This window comes from Falco punctatus, assembly GCF_963210335.1.
Source record: "Falco punctatus genome assembly, chromosome: 6".
NCBI classification, from domain to species: Eukaryota; Metazoa; Chordata; class Aves; order Falconiformes; family Falconidae; genus Falco; species Falco punctatus.
Genome location: NC_137585.1, coordinates 77,121,218 through 77,148,990, shown reverse-complemented (window position 1 = coordinate 77,148,990; position 27,773 = coordinate 77,121,218). Strand labels below are relative to the sequence as shown.

The 27,773-nt window shown below is 43.2% G+C and overlaps 1 protein-coding gene across 1 annotated transcript in view; it reads right to left on the bottom strand.

Moving 5' to 3' along the window:
* Window positions 1–571: 571 nt before the first annotated feature.
* CDHR3 (cadherin related family member 3) overlaps window positions 572–27,773 on the bottom strand; it is a 69,096-nt gene continuing 41,894 nt past the window's right edge. The window contains 13 exon segments of the mRNA XM_080392019.1: window positions 572–4,360; window positions 7,285–7,333; window positions 8,246–8,277; window positions 9,781–9,794; window positions 11,184–11,365; window positions 13,942–14,186; window positions 15,835–16,006; window positions 17,740–17,966; window positions 21,601–21,699; window positions 21,845–21,944; window positions 23,426–23,594; window positions 25,229–25,418; window positions 26,750–26,898. Coding sequence (XP_080248145.1) covers window positions 4,086–4,360; window positions 7,285–7,333; window positions 8,246–8,277; window positions 9,781–9,794; window positions 11,184–11,365; window positions 13,942–14,186; window positions 15,835–16,006; window positions 17,740–17,966; window positions 21,601–21,699; window positions 21,845–21,944; window positions 23,426–23,594; window positions 25,229–25,418; window positions 26,750–26,898 — 1,903 coding nt within the window. The 3' untranslated portion in view covers window positions 572–4,085.

The following is a 27,773-nucleotide window of genomic DNA, read 5'->3' as shown; positions in this document are numbered from 1 at the left end:
GAAAGAGCTGCTTGTAGGGCACAGTTCACCTGATCTGTTCTAGATAGGTGTGTACTTTGCAGTCAGTCACCCCCAACGTCTCCTCCTCCCCACTGATGACATGGGGAGCTTGCAGCGTCTGGCTCAGACAAGGCGTGTGCAGGTGAAGCCCAGTGAGCACTGAGCCTGTGTCCAGCCTTTCAGCTGGAGCCTGGCAAAGGGCCGTTTTGGTTGAGGATCTCAGACAACTGATCAACTGGGGCATGTACAAGGTGTCGTCATCACTGCTTTGCTGTTAAAATGTTATATCCATTTTGGTGTTGCAATCTGGGTCTCATAAAATAACATGGCAGCTACATCCTTTGCTCAGGAGGAGGATTGTTCCCCTTGTCTGACCTCCCTTCTCTGAGGGAGTTCAAGCCCCATCTCCTGCTCCTAGTGGGCAGGCACGAAGTGGCAGCCTCCCGGCCAGTCCTTTGCCATCTCTAGAGCTGAAACGGTTCTCCTGTGTAGGTCTTTTGGAAACCATGGACAAATACGGTACCAGCACTCTTACATGCCTTGATATAAATGAAGTTATGTGGCCAGAAGCTGAGACTTCTGATGTTTATTGCAAGTGCTATTTATAATACCAACATGAAAGCAGAGCACTTATATGTTAGAAGTACATTCACTTTGGAGAAAAGCACAAAAAAATACCAGTAATACGATCACGCATGAACTGCTGGGGGAACCAGATCTAGTCAGGAAATATGACCTGCGCTCTTCCGTAATCACTCTTGAAACTTCCAGAGCAACGTTAATCCAAAGGTCTCAAAGCACTTCAGGGGTGTCATAGGCAGGGACACAGCAATCAAAAGCTGTGGCAGAACTCGCAATGATTTTTGGAGACTATGGATAAAATTAATGCATAACTTGTAACAGGCAGCTGGCAGTCAGGAACTGTTGCCCTCAGCCACTCTTTGAACCAGACACCTTTCTTCCTCTTCTAGCTTCAGCTTATTGGTGTCATCATGCTAAAAAAACGGCACTGAAGTTCACACCTTGTGACTATACGCACAGAGGCTAACAGAGCTTTGAAGACTAGAGAGGCTGTTCTCATAATCCAGTCTGACCCTCTACAGCACACAGCAGCTGTTCTTGACTTCTAAAGTCTTCAAATGATGGAAAGGCCTCACAGTCTTAGCTAATTGTTCTAATAATTAAATGCTTTTATTGTCTAGAGCCTGCACTTAATCCCTGCTCTCAGTCCATCTAGTGCCAGTTTTCAACACTGAACCTGTGTTCTCAAAGACACGTCTGAATGAAAAAAAAAAAAGCACAAAAGCTGGTTTAGCAATTAGATGAGGTTTCTAACATTTAAACCTGTACTGCACAGCGTAAGTATTATAATCTATATTTTATGAAACATGTATCTTTTACATATATTCAAAGCATTTTTTCACATATTGTTCCATACAATGTGCAATAAATGTACATCTAGGTCAGTCAGTTCTGTCTTTGCTTTTGCTCTACCAAGGACAGGCCAAAGAAATGAATGGCCGTGAGACCTGAATTAATTCTTGATTCCTTCACAGGGAGGAAAGTCACTAGTAGTAGGGGCAGCTGATAGGAAAACTGTGCTGCTTTTGCATAAAGCTGATGCTCCAGTAAAGCCTTGTTATTCCTTGATTTTGTAGGTCCCGAGCAAGGAAAGTAGTCTTGTGCATGGCCAAAATAAGGTCTTAGAGTGAAAATCAGGAAGAAGAATTAGTTAGAGCTGGAGATCAGCATTGCACATGTTGAAGCAGCAGTGTGAGTAAGGAAGGATGTAGCTGTGCTTTATGGTCAGCACACCTGTTTCCCCAGGCATGAGGTTGCATCAGATTCACAATATGCCTTATCTTGCCTGAACCTGTCCCCAGAAAGGCTGAGTACACCAATTAAACTCACCTCAACTGGATGGAGGCATCCTGGGCAGCGTTAGCTTTTGGATCTGGCAGCTCTTAGATCCATGGTGCCTCTTTGCAGAGCTGTCGGTTGTTCAGAGGTTAAAGTATGTGAGCGTCACAGTGGGGGTAGTTGCTTTTCACTCAGCTGTTGACCAGCTGTGGGACACTATGGCACCAGCAGCGTTGGCTGTGAAAATGTGTTTGCATACATGGATGTTCAGAGCATGCTGTGATACCGTGTTACGCTGCTGTTGGGTTTGGGTTTTTTCCTGAGAAGAAAGGAAAGAACTTCGTGCAGTTCAGCAGCAGGAACAGTAGTAAAGAAAGATGAGATTTCATCCATTTCTTTCCAGGTTTCCTGGCTGAAACTACACCCTGTCTCTGCCTCCCCTTAAAAAAGGGTAATTATTTCTTCATCTGAAAGTAGAATGAGAGGAATCAAGGCAGCAGAGCAGCTGCCTAAAGAAATGCCCAGGAAAATAAATGCAAAAGACTGTGTGTCTTCCTGCCATGAAAAGAATGCAGCTATCTTCTTTGGGTAATGAAGATTTAATGTTTGTAGGTGCCAGGCGTGCCTGTGGGTAGCTTGGGGTGAGACTGATAGAAAGATCAGTTATAGCAGCACTACCAGTTACTGTAGAATCTCTTCATGTCACCAGAGAATCACCTGCATCGAAACTGAACATACTGTATTTACAGCAAATGAATGCAAACAATGGTGGGTTGGAGCTCTGAATGTGTGGCTAGCCTTGTTGGTGCTGGAGGGTCAAACAGCACTGTAGCAACCACCACAGGCACAGTAAACTGATAACATGCTCCGAGAGTACAAATCACTCCTTCCTGTCTCTATCAGTGTGGTGTTCATGACACGCTGGGTTTCTGGTTACACGATGAAATGGCATTTGACTGAAGACGTTTGGTGTTTGTAAGGGAAGTTGTTTTTGAGCCAAACTGCTCCCTCAGAGCACAGCAAAGTGTTGTAGCACCGTGATGGGTGATTTTGTAAAGCACTGGATCTGCAGTGAAATTAGCCTGGACATCTCCATCCAGGTCCTCTGTTGTAACATAAAAATCAATGTATGTGACAGATTGGATAAAATCTTCCTTGATTATCCCTGCTCATCTTAGACTGAGTATTTTCTTTTGCCACCTGGTATCAATCCCTTGCTACCAGAAAAACTTTTTGTAATCCAGAAAGGAAAGAAGCCAAGACATGGAGTATAAAGTCATCATTTATAATTAATTTTCTTCAAATTAAAATAATTTTCTCAAATCTTGTAGGGTTTGCTTAGTTTATGTCAGGTTTTTAGATAGCACAGACATTATACATTGCCACACAGAAAAGATTATTTTACCCCATGTGTTTGCTGTCATTATTCTTTTGAGTGTGTTCCACTTGATTCTGTAAAACATTAAATATGCCAGAGGAAATACCAAAGGTGAAGATACTGAATGCTGCTAGTGTTACAAAAGATAAATAAGCTGAAAGCATTGACATGACAGCCTGAGATACCATAACAAGCTGTGGGCTTTCTCCACTCCAAAATTGCTTTCAAGCCATGGTCTTTTCTACAGCAAGATGGGAGGGTGAGGAAGGGCTGAAATAAAATACTCAATGAAAAGAAGATATTTTTACCCTGATGTGCTTTTCACCCATTCTGCTGCTCAGCAGGGACAGGACATGCCATTCACTGGTAAGAAAGCATGTCTGTGTGGATGCTGCCCTCCCCAAAGGCAGTCGGAGGATGTGGCCGTGTTGGTCTCGGGGTGCAGAGCTCTTCCAGGAGGAAACCTCCAGTGGCTGTAGCCCAGGGGCAGAGGGCAGCAGATGCTTCTGTCTGTGACCCCGCTTTTATTTCTTCTTCTCCCCCTTTTACGGTTTCCCCTTCTCTCCCATTCTTACCTGCACCTGCCAAAGGTAAGTCTGGCTTCATCCTGCCTTTTGGTTCCAAGTTTACACAGCAATAGCCACTTTATGTTTTGCAGCTGAGATATATATAGAGAAAATCACATCTGATTCTGGCTATTCAGAGTAAGGGTCATTTAGGAGGCACCTTGGAGTCTCATGCACTCTGTTTTAAGGCTGGCTTAATAGCAATGCAGCGTTCATTTTGGGAAAGGAGGTCAGTATCTGCCTTGGGGGGCTAGCGAGGATAACCCCTTGTCCTCAGACTCTTATTTCTGTTTTTGTAATCTCAGTCCATCCTGGCCTGGTGTTTCTGATTGCCCTGCTGAGGGCTTGTCATCTAGTTTTGTCCCTGCAGCCGACTCTTTCCCCTTCTCTGAAGGTTCTTTTTTGCTTGGTGCCTCTGCTCTGTCTGTAGCTTGGCCACTACCGTCTGCAGCACTGGATCTTGCTTGTGCAGCCAGCACCGGCTGAAGGGGCTCAGTGCTCTTCTTCCACCTCCGGGCCCCTGACCGCGTATTGAATTCATACATTTTGCCAGTAACTTGCAAGGGAAAAAGACAACCAATTAATATAATTTAGCAGATTAAGTATGCTTTAGCAGATTAAGACATGACAGTTCTCCTCAGGATGGGGTTGAAATGAGAGATGTGAAGCACCTGGAAAATCAGCTGCATTGGGGAGGTAGCCCCAACAGGGAAAGTCTCCTTTCCACAAGTGAGCATGGGAACCTGGGTGTCATAGTGGCCACTCAGGGGAAATGCTATTCTATCAGTATAAAAACTGGCTCTGCAGTCCAGGGAATAGGAATATTCAAAACATTCCTGTTCCAAAACCCAGGACCTTCTTATCATCCTATACCTCTTTCCAAGTTACGGCTACCATGGGTTAACATGGGCAGTTTAACACACACATCCATAGTCCTTAGCTGTTAAGACTTACTGTCCCAAAACTTTTGCCTTTAGCCATGCTGAACAAGGCCATTGTGTATGTCTGTGCCTATTCTTCCAAGTAGTTGCCTACCTGAGGTAGAAAAACCTGCTAGGAGCACATACATCTTCCACACCATGTCAGGTTGTCTATGTTGACCCAAGATGTCGAGATCTGGGATCCCCAACAAATTTTGCCCGTATGCATTGCTTCTTCATTTGTACAAAATGCTTTGCTCCAGGCTTGCTGTGCACATTGTCATTAACAGAGTGAAATACTATGCATTTTCTGTTTGTGCAAGTGCATGCTTCCCTCATATAGATATATAATATATAAAATTATTATATCTATAATACATATGTATTTACTATATATAAGTATTTCATATATATATAAAACACATATATATTTATTTAAAAAAAACTGGGTTGTTTAGCACACACGGCTACCTTTCCTTGTTAAAAAGATTTTTGGCCACCATCAGATTTTATGGGCAATTTCCACTTGTACTTTAAAAGCAAGTACCTTCTCCTTCAGTTCATTTACTACCTAGAGATAGGTGGAAAAATTGCCATGCATCCAGCATGATTGTCTCACAGTCTAAATCACTGTCTCTAGAGAATCAGGAGCTATAGTGGCATTTCTTGTAATTAAACATTATTAATACGAGACAAACAAAAGACTATTAAGGCTTGGAAAGAAATGGTGGTTACTACATGTTACTACATGTTACAGTTCGTATCAGAACTAATGGTTTCTGACACATTAACACAATTTGAGCAATTAAAGATGAAACTGGGTCTCTTTACATGTTATTTTTTCCGACTGCTTACAAGGCAGGCATGTTAAAGCAGCCCAGAACAGGAAACTGCTCCTGACCATTCCTCCTAATCATATTCAACAGATGATGTCCTGGGAATTATTAAATGTCATTTCCAAACCACCAGCACTTGTTCCTCTAGGATCTGGGATGAGCCATGGAGGGGGGGAGGGGAGGAGTGGGGAGCACACATTTATCTGCCAACACCACAAAGCTGTGTAACAGCTTAATGCAAGTGAGGCATGACACAGACAATATGGTGGGCGGTTTGGATGGGCTTAGATACCCTTAAGTCGGGTATGGTCAGGTTTGCTGAGGAGGGGAGCCACCATCTGTCCTGCAAAAACACCACGAAGCAACTCTTGCAGCGGCCTAGGGAACATCCATGTTTAATGTATTATGAATACAGTTACACAGGGAAACAGCAAGGACTTTGGAGCCCATCCCTAGAGATCTCTCTATAAATAGCAGGTGGGCTTGGAACTGGACCAAACTGGCCTTGAACAGTCTTGTGGATGGGCTTAATTGCACAGTAGGGTCCCATTTGTTTGCCCAAACTCTACTGAAGTCCCCATGCCTAGTGCTTCCCATTAGCTCATGGCACCCGACAGCTCTGAACCAGCTAATAAGAAACACAAGGTACAGACACTTGGATGCAAATTTGACTAGATGAACCCAAGCCTTGAAACAAGCCTGCTTTCTTCTGGATAATTTTTAGACTTATTGTTTCAGACCTATTTTCAGATCTATTTGTTAAAGACCTCTTTTGATTGACTGCCACTTTTTGCCAGCCCTGCCTCTCCATGCTGGGGCCCTCAGCCATCAGAGGCAGGGGTGGGCACCCTAATGCCAGGCCAAGCATCATGGCGTGGGGCTCAGGCAGGGGCTGTGGTTCAGAGGGACTGAGGTAATGCACATCAACCCTTAGAAAAAAAAAAATCTTCTGTAATGAACCCTGCTGCAGAGCACAGTGGCCATCACTTGAGGAAGGGTATAAGCAGTATACCTCCTCGGTCATCCTGGTTTTCCTAGCTTTTGTCTTAATTTCACTTTTCCCAGCTGGTTAATCAGATATGCACAGCGCTAGCATAGCTGGAGCCTGGCAACACACTTGGTAGCTGATGCCAACAAAACTGTATCTAAAAGTGAATGGTCTTCCCTTTCCTCCCCAACAAGCAATGCTTGAGCCTTAGATAAACAGCAGCAATGCACTGTTGCTGCAAGGGAGGAAGTTTGTGCAGCAGCGAGCAACTCACCCACCCACCCTGCAGCCAGGGAGAGGTTTAAGAGGCAAAGTTGGTACCCCTGTGGCTGCTGGCCATTTGCTGGCCAACGGCAGCACATTCATCTCTGGGTCATTTCCCAGACATGGGAATGGTGAAACCACATAGCTGTAACAGCACCAGAGCAGGAGGCTTGCAGCGAATTCCTTCTCCCCTCACTCCTTCTTACACCAGATCCATATATTCAGGTTTAGCAGAGTGGTGAATAATCTGGCCATTGGATGTGTGCTTTCGAGGGCCATAGGTATATTCTACCATCAGAAGTGTTACTAGGGCACTGCCTTGATTTTCACTATCTGTGAAATACAGCTCCCATTCTCCTTGGAAACAGCAAACCTGAAATATGAAAAGCAAATGCCAAACCATATTTAAATCAACTAATCTAGTTTTTTTCCAGCCAGGCATTCATATCCACTGTTAATTGCTTTTTATTACCTGGGTCTCTGGCTTCTCCATCAAAGGCAGTGTTTAGCCTTGTCATTGTCTGTGAAGAGAGACAAAATGTAAAATGAATCCTGTGAATTAGTTAAGTAAGAAAGAGCAGCAGTGACTTGGAAACCGTGACCTACATGGATGAAGTTGGATTTGTATGACCTGCACATTGCATTCCTGTAGGCTGGGTTTAATCAGAACTAGCAACAAAAGCCATTTGTGGTGTAGGGTGTTGGCACTAGATGTTCACAGAAGACTTAATAAGGTCTGACATGCTAAATGCCTCCACGTGTGTAACCACAATAGGGTCACCTCCACTCAGAGGAGGCTTGGTAATCCCCTCTCTGAAAAACTTGCGGAGGGAGAGTACACTAATGAAAGTGCCTCGCAGTCTTTATGCTATTATGGCTATGAAAAAGGAAGGAGCCCCAAGAACTAGGAGCAAAGAAATATATATTACAGTGGAAGTAACTGTGGCATTTTGCTGCAAATAGCTCATCAAGACCAAACTCTACAGCTTGGATACACTTGTGTACCTTACTGGTTGCACTCATGTGGGTCAGGGTTAACTGCACAGGTTAGTAGTGTCTCAGCAATGCAACATTGCCATCAGTGAAGCTCGGGCACTTGTCATCCTGCCTCTGTGGCTGCAGTGAGCCTCCTTGTCAATGCTCTGGGCACAGCCTCTCTGGCCTCCTACATAGGGGGCTGCAGAGATTCTACAAAATTCAGCACTTAAAAGCAAAGCGGCCACAGCGCAGGTAAGCACCCCTCACCTCAATGTTGTCTCCAAATACAGAAGCCACTTGGGGCACTGAAGTGTTTTGCATTTGGGGGCAATCCTTTTTTCCTCACCTATCATTTGTACACTGTCTTTGGGAAACTCATAGAAAGGGTCCTGCAATCATATTGCATGGTGGGGCTGGGCAAAACTGCATTTTGTTTTGAGGACAGCAGTACTTACCACAACTACTTCTTTCCTAGGTTTCTTCTTTTCTACAGGAAGGAAGATGCACATTGTAAAGGACCAGATTTTTTCTCACAGTGACTATAGACACTAAAGCCAAGACTTCCTCAAACAAACATTCTTGGTACTCAGCTTCTGAGACAACTCAGATGAGCCTTATTTCTTTTCAAAGGCTGATCCCTCATACTATTTGAAAAGCAAACTCCTTCATAGTATTTTGGAGTGAGAGTCCAAAGTTGTCAATGAGTAATCAAAAGTTTAGCCTTGAAAAGACTTATTCCTTCAGTAATGAATAAATAACAATGGCTTCTTTAACAAATTTCCCTTTCTAAATAATATGAACAGATATAGAAATTCACCCTTGGGGATATTTGAACTACAAATGTAGATTATTCTTTCTCCATGAATGTTTGTAGCGGCAAAGTTTGTGCAATCAAACATGCACTTGGAGACAAAACAGGGAAGTGCTGCAGATCCAGTCAAGTAAAATTCAGATCGAAGTACCGTTTGGTTATGTGTGTTACCACACCATTAACTCATTCCACATGTAAACAAATAGAGCAGCAGTGCCATGGGCATCTCGACAGCATGGATCTGTTGATGATACTCAAGTAGTTGCTGTGATTTCTTCTTGCTCGCTCCTTGCCAATTTGTTGAATGGCCTCTCTTTGAAGAACTGTATGCCTGGCCATGAACGGGCTTTACAGCTGGGTGTGCAATACTCTGAAGTGCTGCAGATGGGTCTCAACCTGAGCACTGATGGGAACCCTGTTCTGTCTGGCCTTTGCTGCCCAGCATCTGGAACTAGATTTTCAGAAAGCACCAAGCATCCATTTTTCTGAAAACCAGCCAATGCTGAAATGTCTCAAATTGGGCACCCAAGAGAACAGCTAATTTTGTTGGGTTTTGTTAGTCATGTGTTTTTTTCAAGCTGGGAGATACTGAGTGAGGAGAGGGAGTTATAAAAGCGGGGTCTTACTGAGCCCATATGAGCCGTGCTTGCTGGCAGAAAGCTAATGGGACTAAAAAGAACAAGACTGCTTAAAAATCCACTTTCTTTTAATGTACAACTTGTGCCCCTGCTAAGTTATAGAAACCTCTTTTAAAAAAGCAATACTTTAAAAATAAATCTTCAGGTACATAAAGTAATGGTGTCAAGGGAGCAAATGAAGGGATCAGAGAACAGGGAATTAGAGTGGAGAGGACTCTTGAAGGTGCTGTAGAGGGATGGGATTATTTTTTAACAGATAGCATATGAATTGCATGTGAAAAGCACAGTACTTCTTTAGCATCCACGCCAGAATACCAGGCTACTCTGAATTTGGAGTTTACCTAGTAGTTAGTAGATTTGAAGACCAAAAGGACCACGAAATCACTTAGGCATGCCTCCCATACTCAGCCAGGTTTATTTAATCTCAGTGCTCTTGTACTGGGTCAAATTTATTTGTCTAGAAATGGATTCACAAATTTTATACTGAATCATAAACAAGGTCTTGTTATGAAGTATTAAAATAAAGAAAAGAGGTACATACCTGGAGCATTTATCCTGTAATGAAAAAAAGATTAAAAGTGTAATTAACGAATGTCATACTTTTGCCTACATAAAAACATCATGCTTTCTTCTCTTTCATTTGGCAAAAAGGATGTGTTTCCTTGTGTTCTGGCATTTGCTTGATTTGTTTGGTTTCTGGTTTTGCTTTCACTGAAGGCCTGCATCATTTAATTCTGCTCTCAAACAAGAAAACAGACCTGAGCATTGCTCTAACACCTCTCCAAGAAGGGTTGATATTAAAAATAAAGTCTTATTGATGACAGCATGATGGATTTATATAATCTGGAAAAATATATTTTCAAATATTATCACCTTGTTCCATGCTTGGAGGAAGGTCAATTTTTTGGATCTGATGTGCTCAGTTAATACCTTTTCAAATATCTGAAATGTTGTAAATGTTTTTGAAAATATATAAATTGCTTTTTAATGGGAGAGCCTGGCTTCCGATGAATCACTTGGCCTATTAATAAATAAAAACAATAGCCAAGCTATATGCTGCTAGATTCATTTGTCATTTTTATCACAAATTGCTAAATTCCTTGCACACACCATTTCAATTATAATCACAGTCATATATTACCTCTTTATATTGACTATAATTTCTAAACTTAGGTCCAAATCCTGAGAATACTTATAAAAATCCTTTTTTTAATATCTCAGTCCACTTAAAGAGCTGCTTATCTTTGTTTTGTGAAGTAAAAAGTCAATTCAGGGGCAGTCTGGCTCCAGCCTGCTGCGAAGGCAGCCAGCAGGGATCTGTGCTGCTTCCCACAGTGAACCAGAGCCAGTCCCAGGTGCTTCCATGGCTTTTGCCAAGCAGGAGCACTTAGAGGTACCATGAAGCTTTATGGGCCACAGCCTTGCAACGGGCTTGGGTAAAAACTCCAGGAAATCTGCAGAAGTGCTGCCGGAACACAGCATTTGGCATGAACACCAATGTTTGGAAAGGACTCTGGGATCCATAGCTGAAAGGGAGGAAAATACATCCAGTAACTACCTAGATGGGAGCTCCCTTGGAGCAGGAGCCAAACACAACCTAAAAACATTTGTGGTTTTGGTCAGCACAGTCAGGTACAGCCTCTGACTGTGCCTCATGAGCATAGCTGCCTTTAGAGGGTCATAATCGTTAATACCACTGTTAACTTCAGCTAATGCTAGTGTTAGTAAATCCATGAAAAAAAATTACATGGAAATTTTTCCTTAATTTCATATCATTAACACCAAATATCACTGTAGCTGGTAATAGCATTTACCAGAGTGAAGGACAGACCACTATAAAATATTCAAAGCATAGATTTCATCACAGCTGAAAGGCCTGAGTTATCTCTGTCATTGCCATGTGCTGCTGGGTATGTCCCCAGCATGACATTTGGGAGGACTCACGGAGCCACGCCATCTGCTTTGCTTGCTGGAGGGCAGCGGGTGCGGACCCACGTCACCAGCAGGAACCCTAGGTACCCCAGCAGTCCCAGGAGCAGCAAACCGTCGAGGGTGATGATGAATGGCACGTACCACGCTGATTCAGAGTAGATGTTTTCCCTTTTTGTCACAACAGTGAAGCCAGGCTTTTAAAACAAGATAGGAAAAGATCCTCAATGCTGCATACTTGTAAGGTTACTGACACAAATGGCACCTTTCATCTGGTTGAACTTCTGCACTGAAGCACCTGGCCCAAACTTGCCCTGGGGCTCTGCAGATGATGGGCAGAGGGAGATAGTGTCTGCCGGAGACAGTGATTCATCCCATGCACTTGCCTGTTGACTGCCAAGGCAGCTCAGATGACTGAGATGGACCATGGAGGTCCTGGGGCAACCAAAGGCAGGTGAAACGGAGCCCACCCACGATGCAAAAAAGAGGTTCCAAATTACGTTTCAATGTCTTATATTAAAACAAGCATGTGATGGTGAGGTTTAAAAGCCTCAGGTTGCCTGAGAAGCTGCGAGCACACTGTCGAGGGTGAGCAAGTTCAGGGAATACTGCCATTACCAAGATAATGGTTTCTTGTTACCTAAGGCAAAACTGGAAGTAGGTCATCTTCACTGCAGTGATCGTTCGGCTCGCTTCATAAGAGGAGCTAAACCCCAAGGAATTGGGTTATTGTATAGAAAGAAATGAAACTCCTTTTTCCCCCCTGTGACTTGTTCCAAAAGGGAAAACCCACACTTCCTGAGCAGTTGCAGTCTCCCACATCTTCCCAAGTGCCAGGAGACAAGTCTCTGATCTGGCACGTCACTTGGTGCTACCAACTCATTCATTAAGGTCCCATCATGAAACTATCCTCACATAGATCAGAAATTAATTCTCTCTACCTGGGTCATCATCTAGTGTGGTACTATTAGTTTTGATTGTCTACTGAAGTTTTTTATTTCATTTTCTGTAAGACATTTGTAATCACATTGCGTATGGAATTTAGTAGTGTATCTATTTCTTTCCTGTTTAAGGATACCTTTAGAATAACCTATTTAGCCTTGCATAGAAGATATATCCAATCCTTAGAGTAACTCTCAGATAGTCTCAAGATCACCACTACCACTCCAACCTTGCTGGGACTGAAGTCACAAGTGACTTTTTGTGACGGGGCTTCTTTTCTACACTACCAGCCTTCCAGCACCTGATTCATCAAGTTGCTGCACTGAACACATGTAAGGAGTAGTGATAGGAGAAGCTGCTGTAATGGAAGTGTTCTTCTGGAAAATAGACTGAAAGTGGAAGGCTGATACCTCTGGGGAGGCAGATTTAACGCGGTGGTATGTGGTCTAGACTGTTTGTATTTGTGGTAAAGCACGGGAAAGAAATACAGAAGTTTTGTTATTCAGCTTAACTTTTCATTTCCACAGCAAGTAAAGGGAGGAGAAGGCTGTGAGAAAACCATTTATACCCTCCCAACAGAGCATTAGATAATAACAGGGTTATTAATCAGTCTGCAAGTTTGGATTTAAGCTTTTTCAGAGCAAAGTGTCCAGACTTGCTTATGCTATTTGCAGGATACTCTGGTTCTGGCTCAGTTACCAGTAGCCCCTGGCAGATCCAGACCATTTTACAGTGAATAGCTCTTCTACCCCTTCACCAGCATACTCATATTTTCATTCCTGCATGCAAGAGAAAAAAAGGGTAATGCCACCTGCAGACAGGCAGAAAATGGATAGACTCCAGATGATGGAAAGATGGTGCAGCAGGGATGGAGGTGGCAACCAGCACAAGGATGGGGACAGGCTGTGCCACTTCTGCAGGCAGGACAAAAGCAAGATGTCCTCACGTCCTGCATGAGCTTGATGGAAATCAGCTCCAAAATGGAACTGGTGAGCCAGAGCTTGCCTGGGATGGCCGTGCGGAGGACTAGACTATATTGCTGGCACACAAGCCCACAGCTCCTCAGACTGTGCACAGCCAGATGCCACTCTGGCTGCCAAAAGTTGTGCAAGCCTCCCCAGCTCAGCTATGGACCACCATGCGGGCAAGGAGCTTAAGAAAGACCCAACCCACCTCTCTGGATTTGCTGTCTGAAACCTGCTGAAACCTCAGCAACATGCTGAGGCTGTGCACAACTGCTTCGGTTCCTGACAGGCAGCTCAAATTTTTGTATGACTGTGGTCATATAAAGGTATGGGAAAAGCTCCTTCCAAGTGATTAAGATTTGTTGCTATTGTTGTTGCTCATTTCAACTTTAGTAGCCACAGTTTAATGTGTCCCACTGCTAAAGAAGCACATAGAAGTGCAAGGCACTTGGGGGACTGAATAGCTATGAATAAAAAGTGCAAAATGCATGAGGTAATTTCAAGGTTCTAGGCAAAGGTTAACCCCTACTCTTTCCTTATTAACAAAGCTGCCAAAATCTTTAACTTTCCAGTTGCGTGGTAATGGCAGCATGCCTGGTCCTTTGGCTACTTGCCCTTTTTGTTTTAGAAACTAAAATATAAAATGTATGTTATGACTCTGTAGCTGGGACCAGTCCTTCATGACACTAAGCACATCAACCCCCTTTGACTTCAACATAAGAGCACAAGGCTCAGCAGTTCCCAGGACTGGGCCCACTGAAGGTTTTTGCTTTCCTTTTGCATACACCTACTCTCTTTTCTTCACTTCTGTGGAGATTAGTCCATAAAATAAATGCAGAACTGAACATAAACTTCAGTGAACTTACTGTTGTGGTAATGACGGTAGTTGGGTTTGGAATAACTCTGATGCTTAAAGTCAGCATCCCAGTTTTAATTGGGTGTGTAGTTTTGTCCCTGGCAGATAGTAAATTGTCGTCTGTTATATAGACGCGCAGTCTATAAATCCAGTTTGTGTCAAGTCCGCTCTCATAGTCAAACCTTGATGCAAGAATCAATCGAGATGTGTTGGAGCCAGCACTTGGTGAAAAGGTGAAATGATTGTTCACGTTGCCTGCAAAAAAACATTGAAATGCCCAAACATTTACTTTAATCTCACATTAACGTAAATGAGTGGAACAAGCAAAAAGATCAGTTTCTGTTGACAATTTGCTATGGATCGCTGTACACCTGTACAGCGAAATGGTATCATTGTACCATCTACATGTACATGTACGCTTGTACCATTGACAAGAATGGCTCCTCGATCTTCCTGGTACCAGATACAATAATTTAAAACAATATAGTCAAAAAAACATTAAGATATAGAATAAGGCCCTCTATGGAGACACAGCTGAGAGGAAGCTATGGAAAGACTTCAGAGCCTTAAGGCACACCAAGAGGTCATCTGGATGACCTGCCCTTACAGCTTGAAGAGCACCCAGAAGCAGCAGCACTCACACAGGGTGAGGGCCCTATGCTGCTGCAGGGCTCATTCCACTTCTGGGCTATCCCTGGAGAGACCCCTTGGCCACATGGACACCTCCAGTGTCTTCAGAGGCCCCTCCAGCCCCTCTCCATGGCTCCTCTCTCCTGTCAAGAGGCAGAGGCCTTTGAACAGGTCCCCCAGAAGAGAGCTAATGACTCGGAGACATTCATTGCCTCGAGGGCTTTGTCTGCCCTGGGGGGGGCGGGGAGGGGGTCGTTGGTGATGCTGGCTCCCCAGCCCTCATTTTCAGTTGGGATAGCTGGAGAGCTGCCAGCAGCCTGGGCTGCAGGTGGGCTAGCCCCAGCTCTTAGGCTCTGGACAAACATACAAGAGATCAGAGACATGAAAATGTGCTTTGGTTTTGCTCTTGTTGCCCCATAGAGCTCCAGAGTTGAAGTGCCCTTGAAGGCCATGTCTATCGTACAATCCAAACCAGTCCATGGCTGCTCTGTGGCTCAGAGGCCAGCTGCATGGCACAGCTAACATCTGCACAGTCAAAACTGGACCTGCAGGCAGACCTTGATTTACTAATATAGACACAGCCCTTGTATGGGTTCATGTGTAAATACCACTGCTGCAGAACTCTTCTGCAGCATTAAGGGGCTGCAACAGGACACAAGTTCTCTCTTTTTACTCTCTCAGAAGTCACCTCAGCAGCAAAAAAAAGGAATTGCCCTAAGAGAGTGCGCTCCCTTTTTTGTGACGCTCTCATCCCATACCATTTACAGTTCTCCAAGTGGATGCAGCTGATCATTAAGTTCAAACATACATTCTTAAAATGGGCTTTTAATGCATACAGCATGGACCTAGGATGTGCAGGTTTGCTCAGTTGTTTTGAACTGTGTACCAGCATCTAAAGATGAGGTATGCAGAGTTACAGAACCCACCATCTTTTCTCAAGATTTATTCAGCTGTAATTGGAAGGGAAATTTGACCCTGCATATCATTCCAGCTCATTCTTCTGAAGTCCTTGTCAACTGTGTAATTAATTGCCAATTAATTAACATGGTAGGCAATCCAATCTTGCAAGGGAATGGTTCTAGGTGGTAGCACCAGTAGGCAACTTGTGGAGATACAATTATTTTGCTAAGTAGCAAAGTAATGACGTGCAGAACTTGTGGATCACAACGAGTAGCACATAAACTGTGCTAGATTTTTATTTACAAATCAAAGTGAATCATCAGCATTCACTAATTTTTGCACTGCTCCCAGCTCATACACCATGACACAGTACCTTTGTTGATGAAGTAACGGAAAGACCTGGGATCAGAATCACGATCTTGACATTCAATCCTGAAGCCATTAATATTTGTCCCAACAGCTAAGCTGACTGGAATTTGAAATGAATAGAATCTGGGTGAACAAATTGGTTCTTCATCATTTACTTCCAAAACATTGACAGTTACCTGAAAGAAAAGAGAATAGGAAGCTTAAGGCCCTCCACTGTGCTGAGCCAGGTTTTTATTAACTTCAGAAACTGTTTGGCTTTGCCCATTTTGCTCTTTTGATCAACAGCAGCTGAAGAGCAATGAACCTTCCTTCCAATCTAGTTTCTACCAGAAAATGTCTGTGATCATTTCACCTTCAATTCTTCTTGTGATTAGCACTCTTTTGGGAACAGGTTCCTTAATTTGAACCATCTTCCCAAACTGTGGAGTTTTCAAGCTGATGTGTCTGACTATTTGAATCACTTGAATTGTGTCATAGTTAGAATGAGAAATAATAATAGTAGCATGTATTCATTAAACTTCATTTCAAACCTCTCAATTTGCTCCACAGTCATTAGTTAGACTTCTTAGCATATTTAATAATAATTCAGTGCATGATCCATGGAAGAAAGGAAAACTCCTTATAGACTGCTCCCAGTGAGAGAGAAACGCTTGCAATGGCCTTCTGCATGACTGTGAGCACCCTGGGTAGCACCAGATGTGCTTAATGTCAGCTGGGATTAGCTGGCTGAGAGAAAAAGGTTGCCCTTCTCATAGCTCTTTCCTGTAATGTCTGGTGGTCTTTAACAGGCAACAGATAAACTTGTCATCATTAAAAGCTACTGATGCTGAATTTTCATTAATCATCACCTTGAAATATTATAGGTGATAAAGAGGTTTAATTACCTCCCACTTAGCATCTCTATGGGTGATTCTTGGATGGAAGAGAAAGCAAACCTAGTACTTGTACACCACCCCACCCCCCACCCCAACAAATGTTCAAAAATCAAATGCAAGGCAGTCATGAGGGAGAAGACGTGAAAAGGAGTAAAAAGAAGTATGTGAAGGATACCAGGATTCTTCAAAATAATTGACTATAAAATACCTTTCTGGGTACATCGTCTCTATTTTTTCTTCTGAATAAAATGGGTCCGGGCAGCAAACTTGAGCACAACCCTGCTGTTTAACGTTATCATGGTCCTCAGACATGCTCTTGGCTCCTGCCAGATAGCATCATCAGGGAAAAAACTAGACCACGGTCAGGGGAAGGCACATGTAAGGGTCCATCTCCAGTAAGCCGTGTGGACACAGCTGTACTGGGCTGGGCCCTCTGACATTATCCTGAGAGGCTGTCCAAGCCCTCATCCCATCCCCAAGGTATGCAGCACATCCTCTCTGTCCAACCTCATGAAAACACAACTGATGGGCTGCAAAATGATTCTCACATTACTTTGGGCACTTTGCAGTGAAAAAACATCACATACAAAATGAAAAATGTATTTGAGGGCCAAGGGGCACTATACGGGCTCCAAAAAGGGCTTAGTACTAAGCATGACTACAATAAGGTTGTGCTACCTGGCCTCAAGACCCTGTCATTTTTCTATTTTCTGGTACATATGTAGCCATAAAGAATATTTTAAATGGTCTAGAGCACAGAAAACAATTTCACTGCCCAGATGAAATAGAAAAAATAAAGACTGAGAAACAAAAACCAGAGTTAAAAATACAAAAATATTACTTTAATCCTTTCTGAAAGAAATAAAAAAGACTGAGTGAACACCACCTCTTTCATCTGACTAATACACTGCTCTGTGCAGAGGTGGACTTGCCTTTTACTGACCAAAGTGCTTTGCCCAGTATCTCACCATTCTTGCCAGGAAGAAGAGAGAAAAATGTAGATAAAGTGGGAGAAGTAGAGTGGATTTGCTCACAGACGCTGTTGCAGTCTTCTCTTGGTCTGAGGCCTGGACTGTGAGGATGTGTTTCTGAGTTGATTCATAGTCTAATCTAGCTAAAAGCTTCACATCTCCTTTGGTTGGGCTGATCCAGAAGATATTTGTGTAATCCCTGGTGCCTTCTCCAGATATAATGGAATAAGTGATGACACTGGGTGGCCTGTCCTTGTCTCTGGCATTCACTCTTCCAATGCTGGATCCAACTGAGAGACAGAAAATCCATATTTCATTAACATTTTAAGGAAAACGAAGTACAGAGTATGTGTCCAGAGTATGTATGTATGGAAGAGCATGTTCACTCTTCCAATGCTGGATCCAACTGAAAGACAAAAAATCCAGAATTCATTAACATTTTAAGGAAAAGGAAGTACAGAGCATGTGTTCCAACTAAAACTTGATAAAACTGAACTAAAGATTTGTTTTAGAGTTTTTCACCTCAAAAAACAAAAGCAAAGGTGTGAGAAATACCAGTTCACCATGCTGTTGTATGGCTCCCCCATGTTTGGGCTTGCCCACTATAGCAATAAATACCAAAACACAAGTAGCCTACAGCGAACCACAATAGAAGTGCTCTGGTGGTGAGGACCACCCCAAGCCCTGCACCAACATGCACAAACTCCCACCTTGTGGCAGCCTGAGCGCTGGCTTGGTTGAAGGAACAAGGCTCTTTGTCTGCTCTGAAAAGTAATTGCTGCTGTTCCTTCCCAGGTGTTTGTTTTCAAAACAACAATTCAGAGCATGATCCATGGAAGCTTTGAATTACCTTCATACCTTTATGAAGCAAACTACAAATGGCAGTGCTGTCACTGTAAGAACAAAGATGGAACTGTGCACACCTATCTCTTGATTCAATGCTAAGTGGATCCACATGAACTGGGGATATACAGGATGAATATTCCACATGCATGGAGTAAGACAGAAGGAGGGTGTAAATGAAAGGTTGGGGGTTTTTTGTTGTTTTTTTTTATTTCCTGACCCCATGAACTCCAGCAAACTCTTGGCTCCTGTTTGGTACAGCAATAGCAAGCACCCTATTAATGTCAACTCAACCCAAAACAAAAGGCAGTCGAGTCAGAAAAAACATATTATTTCTCTTGATAGTCTCAATATCCAGAAAAGTTCTGTGGCTGACACAGAGAGGTTTACAGACACATCCATGTCACAGATGGGTTTGAAGTGTTATACTATTAAGAAACATGTCAGTGGCATGCGGAGACACATGCAGGATAGGAAATGCTACAAAATTCACCACATCATGCCCACTGAGAAACAATGAAGAAAGCCAAGCTGCATCCATGCACCATAGAAATAAAAGCTGGGCAAGAACAGGCTGCTGAGCAATGCGAGATGCTGGTATAAACACCTGAAGGTGTCCTGTGACTGCTGGGTGGCTGTCCTGTGCCTCCTCATACCCCCTTAGCCTTCCTTTCCTGACAGTTTGGCTCCTGCAGAAGCCAGGGCTGCCAGGGTTTCTCTGCCAGGCAGAACCCCCTGGAAGCCAGACCCCCTACTCCAGTCTCCCCCGTCTCTCCAGCTCCCTCCCAGGCCATGCCTCCCCACACCAGCTGCAGCTTTGCCATACTCAGCAGTGCCTGATGTCAGCTTCTCTACAGAGCAGGCAGGAGTGATTTTTGCAGACCTGTGGGCCTTGGCAAGATCCTCCTGACCAAAAAAGGAAGAAAACAGATTGATGAGTGTGAGGGCTGGAAACATGGGCTTGGTCCTTTGCCCATGGCAAGGGAGAGGAGGTTGTGGGCAGGATGGCAGGGCTACTTGAAGCATTTCCTCCACACCACCCCCTGCCTCCTGGCTTAGGCAAATGGACACAGAAACACTATAGAGCCCACAGGTCTGCTGACCATAGCCACAGCTGCCTTCACCTGTGCTTTAAGCCTGCCCTGACCATAATAATTTGATGAATTCAAGCAGATACTAGATTAGCTGGCTGCTAAACCTCTTGGAGCTCCATGGGCAGCTTCACCATGTCTCACTGAGATGCAGTGGTGCGTTTGGACATTCTCCTTGGTCATGTGGCCATTGGGGCAGGTCTGTGAGTAACAGCAGCCTGGGGCAGTGTTGGGTGTGTTGGGGGACAGGGCTGCCACTCAAAGGGGCCCAGCATGCTGGAGCTACTGGCCAACAGGACTCATGGAGCTCAGCACAGGCAAACGCAAAGTCCTGCATCTGGGCCAGAACAAGCCCATTCATCAGTGCAGGCTGAGACGGACTGAGCACGCAGCAGCTCGGCAGGGCTGGGCCCCAGGCCCTGGGGGACAGGTTCTACATGCCCCACCAGGGCACCCTTGGGGAAATGGGGACTCCATCCTGGGTTGCATTAACAAGTATGTTACCAGCACATGCTGGGAAATGACTAATCCACTCTGCTCACCACTCATAAAGCTACCTGTGACCAGTTTGGGGGCCCAGGTATGAGAGATATGTTAAAAAAACTGGAGAAAGGCTGGGGAGGGTTGAGCAGAGGATGCAGGAGGAGAAGCTGGTGGGGCTGGGTTTCTTCAGGCTGCAGAAGGGAAGGCAAAGGGGGGATTTAATTGCTGTGCTTCACTACCTAAGCACAAGAATACAGAAAACCAAGACACACTCTTCTCAGAAGGAGACAGTGAAAGGACAATAGAGAACAGGCACAAGCCACAACATAGGAAATTATAGCTGGGTACAAGGTAAAATTATCTGGGATTAAGATTGCTTAGATGGAACAGGGGCTCAGAGAGGTTGTGGAGTCACCATCCTTGGAAATTTTCAAAACACAACTGGATGAGGCCCCAAGCAAGCTGGTCTAGCTTTGAAATTAGCCTCACTTTGAGCACGAGTTGGACTTGAGACCCCCAGAGATCCCTTACGCCTTAATATTTTTTATGACCCTAGGAAGTTCAGAATGAGGGTCAAGATTTATCCAGCATATATCTAACGTACCTCTCAATTTTTCCTCAGCAAAGAGAATAAAGCCAGTAAGTGAGGTCCTGGGGCAGAAGGCCTGTGTTTGGTACCTCAGGTCATGTGAGGGAGAGACTGAAAGCTAGGGAAAATGCCATTCCTGTGCAAACTCCTCTGTGCACCGAGCAGCACAGCACAGAGCCGGCTGGTGGTCACACCTGGCACACAAGGATTACCAAGGAGGCAAGGTGCTATGTCATTCCTCTGCAAACACATGAGATGCAGGACTCAGCAGGGGACAGGAAGGGTGCTGAGGTGAGAGTCAAGCATGTGAACACTTTCAACAAATGCAGTTTTAAGGCCATGTTTGCAGCTGCTGGTCCTGGGCTGTTGCAGTAGTGGGAAGGACCCTGACTCCAGGCTGAAGATGCTGCTCTGACTGCCATCTGGCTGAGCACAGACTCCCCATCTGAGCATTCCTATCCCACCCCATCTTCACGGCACCCAGTGCACCCAAGGTGAGCTGGGTCTAAGGGGACAGGGTGCTGGCCATCCTGTACCACGCCTGGGCCAAGGGAGTCCTCACTCATTTGTGTCAGTCTATAATGGTGTCTTTGCACCACTGCAGTCCCTCCAAAAGGTTAATTTAGCAAGAACAGAAAGATGGTCTAAAACAAGGCAGCTGAGTTCAATTCCTGGCTCTGTCACAGATTTCTTGTGCAATTGCTGAATTTGTCTGTGTCTCAGCTTCCATCTGTACAATTGGAGTTGTTGCCAGTTTTGTCTATTTGAGGGTAGTAGGTGGCTGTATAGAGAGACCCTGGTTGAACTGGAACTTTGAGCCATTCTCCTCATTCAAATATATGAAAATCCATTTAGAGCAAAAAGGTAACTACCAACATGACAACACTATTTCTATCATGCCAGTGCTACTTACTGTACCTTTAGTAGTTTCTGGAACATTAAATACATATGATAAATTACTGAAGACAGGAAAAAATTCATTCACTGGCTTTATCCTGATGTAAATGTAGATGATATCTGGAAATATAACAGAAGATTAAATCATAGTTAAGTATGGCTGTGAAATTTTCTCATGCATATATTCAAAATACATATGGTATTCCTCTCTCCATGCTGTTACAGCACAGGAAAATATCAAAAGAAGTGTAAAAGGGATACTTGCTTGAGTAGGTAGGACAGGCAATATCTTGCACTCTGACAGTCAAACAATAAACTTCAACTCCTATATTAGCTGGGCTTTCTAAATCAATACTTTCAGTCATCTAAATTAAAAAGAAACACAATTGTATTTACATTTCCTTATATAAAGTCACTATACACATGATGGTAATTACTTTTTTCAGCTTCCTGTGTGATCTACCCCTTGGATATATAGAATTGCTCTATAGGAGTAATATAGGCTATTAATCAATTACAGGATTGAATTACATATTCACACTCTGGTGTTTCTTGGAAATTCAAAACTCTTTCCTTCTGCCAACACGATTTCTTCCCCTTAAGTGCAAGAAGTTTTATCATTTGGACCATAAAGTCTTGTCCTTTTACCTGGTTAGTTCAAAGCTCATGTAATGAGCTGGCTATTTACTCTGCCCTTTGTGGGCTCAACAAGAATCTGCTATTGCTAAATAGTAATAGTTACTCCTTGAGCTCATGCCTGCAGACATGTATTAAAGGTACTGGGTTCAGCCACAAGTGTTTATCCAGGAACCACGTTGTTACTAAGTGGTGGCTCACACAGATTTAAATCCTAATCTCCTGAACTGTCTATCCTTCTGTAGAAGCCTCATAAACTTTGGGGCAGCAGGACTAAAGCATAGGCATCCACTGTTGATCATCTACAGGGAAATTCCTGGAGGAACAGGACACTTCAGATAGCCTGTTACATTATACACACATGGTGATCGAAGGGCTAACAACAATCATATCCTGTACAGCAATGAAATTGGCAGATGAAGCAGCTATGGGCAGTGCTCATTGACACATATACCTCTGATCAAACATTAAAGCAAGCCATAAAAAAAAAATTTACTTCCCTTGTAGCCCTCTTGTCTTTTAGACAGAATGCCTATTTTTTGTTATGTTTCCCTTTTTCTGTAGTTGCCCACAGTTCTTTTCAAAGCAAAGAATCAACAACTATTTCACATGTCCAGCAACTGGTGGGGGTTCTGGCCCATGCAAATATGCCTGCGGCTACTAGTATAAGGAACCCATAGTTTAACAATCAGAATCACACAAGTTCAAATCCCACCACACTTTTGTGAAAATTTAGCAATCAAAGTTGTTTTACAATTCTGACCAACGAAGCTGAGAAGTAGTTACTGTGTGTGGGATTTCTCAAGTATTTCAATTGTTGGTGCTGAATAGCAAGGACCTTCCACAGTCTGGCATGAATAAATGGGTATGAAATAGCATCAGATTTCTCTGTTTATCTATATCAAAGCTGGTACTTCTCACTCCCTAAAAAAGGGTATTTTTTTTCAATCACATCTAGCACATTTATTTAAAACTGGAGAAAACAGTTCTCTGTTCATCAAATTCTGTACAACCCATAGAAAGCATCCTATCAAAGGCTATGTAGTTCACATCCAGTCAAAACAGTCATTATCACATCATACCCACTGTGACATGAACTACAGTAATTCTTCGTTTGTCTTGTACAGACAATGAATTCAAAGAACTTACAATATTTCATAAGTTGACTTATGACACCGGACAATCTAACATAAAACCACAGATGACTGACCACAAGTCTTCCAGACACAGTAGATTCCAGAGCGAAGTTATTGCTTCCAAAACCAGATAATCCAGTGAATTTAAATTGATTGTTTGATGGATCAACATCAATATCTTTACAGTAATTTCTAAGATCAAGAAGAAATGTCCCAGCAGTCATATTTTCATTTGCCTCTTTCCTGTTTAAAACAAACACATTTCCCATCAGAGCAACTTATATTTCTCCTCTTGAACTTTTCACATATCACATGCCAAAACATTGACTTCCATTTATTTACTAAGTGAAATCCTAGAACTAAACAGGCAATAGTTGATGAAGCAATGCAGAATCTGATCCATAAGCCGTGGTGGACAACAGCCCTGTACAATGGGCAGGGCAGAAATATTTAACTAGATCTGAACCATAAACCTGAAACTCAGCTAAACTTCAGAAGCTGCCACAAGAACTTAATGTTCAAGATTAGCTTAGTTAACAGCTAGTATTTTTTTTAAATATCTTTACAACACTCATTTCTTCAGTATGTTATGAAGTCCTCCTGCTAAGAAGCTCATTCTTTTCCCCTTAACTAATAGCTGGACCATTCTGCTGTTTTGTGAAACTAGCATTTCTGGTCCTGCTGTTGATAGTGACAGTCCCTGTGATGCTAGTGATGGAACTAGGGGCAGAGGGTGTCAATTATATTTATTTAAATCAAGAGAATTAAATAAATTAAAAAAGAAGAACCAGCTGAAATACCACTAAGCCCTGATTTTGTTCCCTTGTGCAATCTCTGTAAGACTAGTTCTTTATTTGATCACATTTTTTCCCTGAAGATTTTTGCCTCCTTCAGATCAAAATTTAAGCTCATTAGATAACAAACAGACTGTTGTGTTATTGTCATGGATGTTGTAACTAAGCAGCACCCTGAAGAATTGGATTCAATTCCTGCTAGTATGTAAAAGTATGTGATTTAAGTGCAAGAAATTTCTCTTAGATAGCGAGCAAGCAATTTAAACAGATACTAACTGGGAAATCCTCATTGCATAAGTTCTTGGCCCAAGATGCTGGGGTTTTACCTACAGGACCATAAACTACCATAAGTACACCTGAAGAACTGCACTATGCAATGTGGTGTACCTTGAAAGCTCACAGCTCAGGCACATCAAACACTTCAGGTGGACAATTTTTACTTCGGGCTTTCTATGACACCCTTCATCTGTAAAACGGAGTTAATGTTATGCCCTCATCTGCAAATATAAACTACTCAATCATCACAAAGGTCTCAGAACTTTCATAGCCATAGCAAAGTCCATGACTAAGTTACTGTGTGCAGAGGACACTTATAAGAAGAGGTGATCTGAACTCTGAAGACCTTACAGATTGCATTAGACAAAACCATGCAGGTCACCAGAGAGAAATTCAGAAGAGAAGATCAGGAAGTTTAAAATAAAATTCCAGAACTGACTGGCAAGCTTTCCTTGTTGAATAATTCTCCATGGTTTAACATAAAGTAAGAAAGGAGGAGCCTGGACCTGTATAGGTCAGAAAAGTGACTCTACAACACATCCTAAGGGTTTAGATATCTGAAAGAAATAGAAATAAATAAGCTGAATATACACAGATATTTTTAGTCCAAATTTCCAGTTTGAATATGTCAGGAAATTGAGTTTCATGCCCTAAGACACTTAGAGTGAACACCAGACTTTAAAATCTGATGATAAATGTCCATTCAAACCTCTTGCTGTAGGTCTGGGGACCCTAACTGATGGGCCCTAGACAGCACACTGGTCTGGGGCAACAAGGCAGCACTAAGGCAATGAAGAGCCTCAATACCTGAAGGTAGAAGGATTGCATTCTGGTGGGTTGTCATTGATATCCTCAATAATGACTGTGATTTCAATTTCACTGGTGTGACCACTGCTGGGACTGTCCTCCACCCGGACTATCAATGAGATGTTAGGATGGAGCCGCAGAGGAATGGCATCTCGGTTGATTCTCCCAGTCACCTGCAGTGTTCCTGTTGCTGGGCAAAAAACAGCCAGAAGTTAGATGTTCTCCAAGAGGTAAAATAACAAACATTCATGCTGTACATGCAAGAGGACAAGGTAGCTTAGCAGGCAGGTAGCAGAATAAAAAGTCTTCTATTCTGTGCAAATCATGGCTAGTTCAGTCATTTTTTAAAATGATACAAAATGGCTCTGAAAGGTCTGTGTAAGACTTCCACGGATAGATACCCATTGCTCAAAAATATGCCATAGGTGGCCTCAGCAGAGGGCTTGGAAAGCAGTTAGATCTCCCTTATGTTCTCAAAGAGCTAGCGCAAATCAGAGTTGAGTGCACTCAGAGCATCAAGGAGAATGAGCTGCTAATGCCTGTGCTGTCGTTGCTCTCCAAGCTAGTAAGGCCGCTTCACTTTCTACTGTTCAAGCATCCTTCAGCACCTCTAAATCTACTCACACATCAACAGAGCAGCTCTTAGCTGTGACAGATTCCACCAAGTACTCTGGTCAGTCATTCACTTCATATATTTTTTTTTCACTTCTGCTAGCCTCTGTTCAAAAAGAGATTTTAATGGCACAGCACAATACTATTCCCAGAGCACAAAGGAGGTAAAGGAACAGTGTGTATGTCCTCTGCCTTTTGGACTGTAATTGAGGGAGAGGGTGGCAATACATGGCCAAAGGGCATAGGGAATCCAAAGCATTTAAGGGTCATCCTGATCCCCCACAGCACTGTGTTGTGTGGAATCTCTTACAGCTGTGATAAGCAGTTCTAAAGCAACAGCAGATAAGGAGCAAAGCAGTCACTGAATGTCAGCCCTGGAGCAGAACCCTCAGGGCACTGGCTATGCACCCCCAGAGAGCATGAGGAGACAGGACCAGCATGAGAAAGAGGACTCTTTTGGATGGCCTTGCCTGAGGAGGTTCATGAATCAAACAATGAAGCTGAGGTGCAGATTTGCTGTGCATCTCAGTGCTGGAGCAGGTTTCAGGCAGGACAGAGGACATTATGCTTTATGTGCAGCTGTTTCAAGAGCCCCAGAAGGGTCATTGCAGTCCTCAGAGATTAAAAAGAAGACAGCTAATCTTACTACCACTGAAGGGACCTTCACCCTCCAGGCACAAATCAATATTTGTCAAGAAGTCACCTTTGGTCTACTTTCTTCAAGATGTCTTACTGAATCTTGGTCAGCTGACCAAAGAATTTGACCCTAATAATGTATTGAGCATTTCTTATTTCTAGGGGCAGCCACAAAATAAAGTAAGTAAAATTAAAACCAAGGCAAAAATGTTTTCTCCAAAGTAGCCACCCTCTTTTTTTGGGTGCCAGAATGCACATTTTTGTTTGTCTTACATGGATTTATGGAGAAATATCTGTCAGAAGACTGGATGCTGTAGAAAAGTCTGCTGGGAGAGTCTTCATCATCAGGATCTTTAGCTGTTATATTGGCAACAACAGTACCTGGGCTTTGCTCCTCTGGAATCCTGTAGATTCTTTGTTTTCTACAAGATAAAATAAAAATCAGCAAAGCGCACATCTGTGTTTGCAAGGGCAACTGATTACAGACTTAGCTGAGCAGCCAATTGTAGCAGCAGAGACATAGCCATGCTTGGCTCAGAGAAGGCTATTTGCAAGTCAGGGTAAATGTCCCAGTCACTGGTTCTGCCAGCTGGACGTGTAGCAATAGCTGAACCGGTATGTGGTCATAAAGGATGACATAGCCACACAAATAAGTGTCCTTCCCCTGAAACTTTTTCACAGCAAACCCAATTTGACTTTCACGGAACCATGGAAGTTGAAGATGGAAGAGGCTGTTAAGTCATTCAGTCCATCTCCCTACAGAGCCACCAGCTTGTAAAGCCACTTGCTTTACTTCCTTCATTTTGCAAGAGGAAAACAAAACCAGATGCAGTAATGTAATTAATTATCTTTTGGAATGAACTCTGGAGGCCTTTTGGGGACAACAGTATTACTAAAAATCTGAGTTGCCCCTGCAGTAGGTGGAGGCAGGGAGGAGCACTTCTGTGGGTGCCCAACAGATGAACATGTTCCAAACTCCCAGCAACATCTGTCTGTCTGATTCATTTTACATAGAGAAAACGGTTCTTTACTGCTGTTTGGTATGTCACTGCTTCCAAATTTCCCATGACTTAAGTGAATTTTCTATCTCAGATAGAGTCTGGCAGGCAGTTGTGCAGGATTGTTTACAATGGTTGCAGTTGCATGTTCACATGGGTACTCAGGTATGCAATTATGGTACTTAATGTATAAGCAAACCACATGCAAAAGCAGGCATGGGCAAGCACAATAATTGTGCAAGGATTTTATGAAGGCTGAAACACATACAAACATCTGCTTCAGGAAATCAAAGGGACTT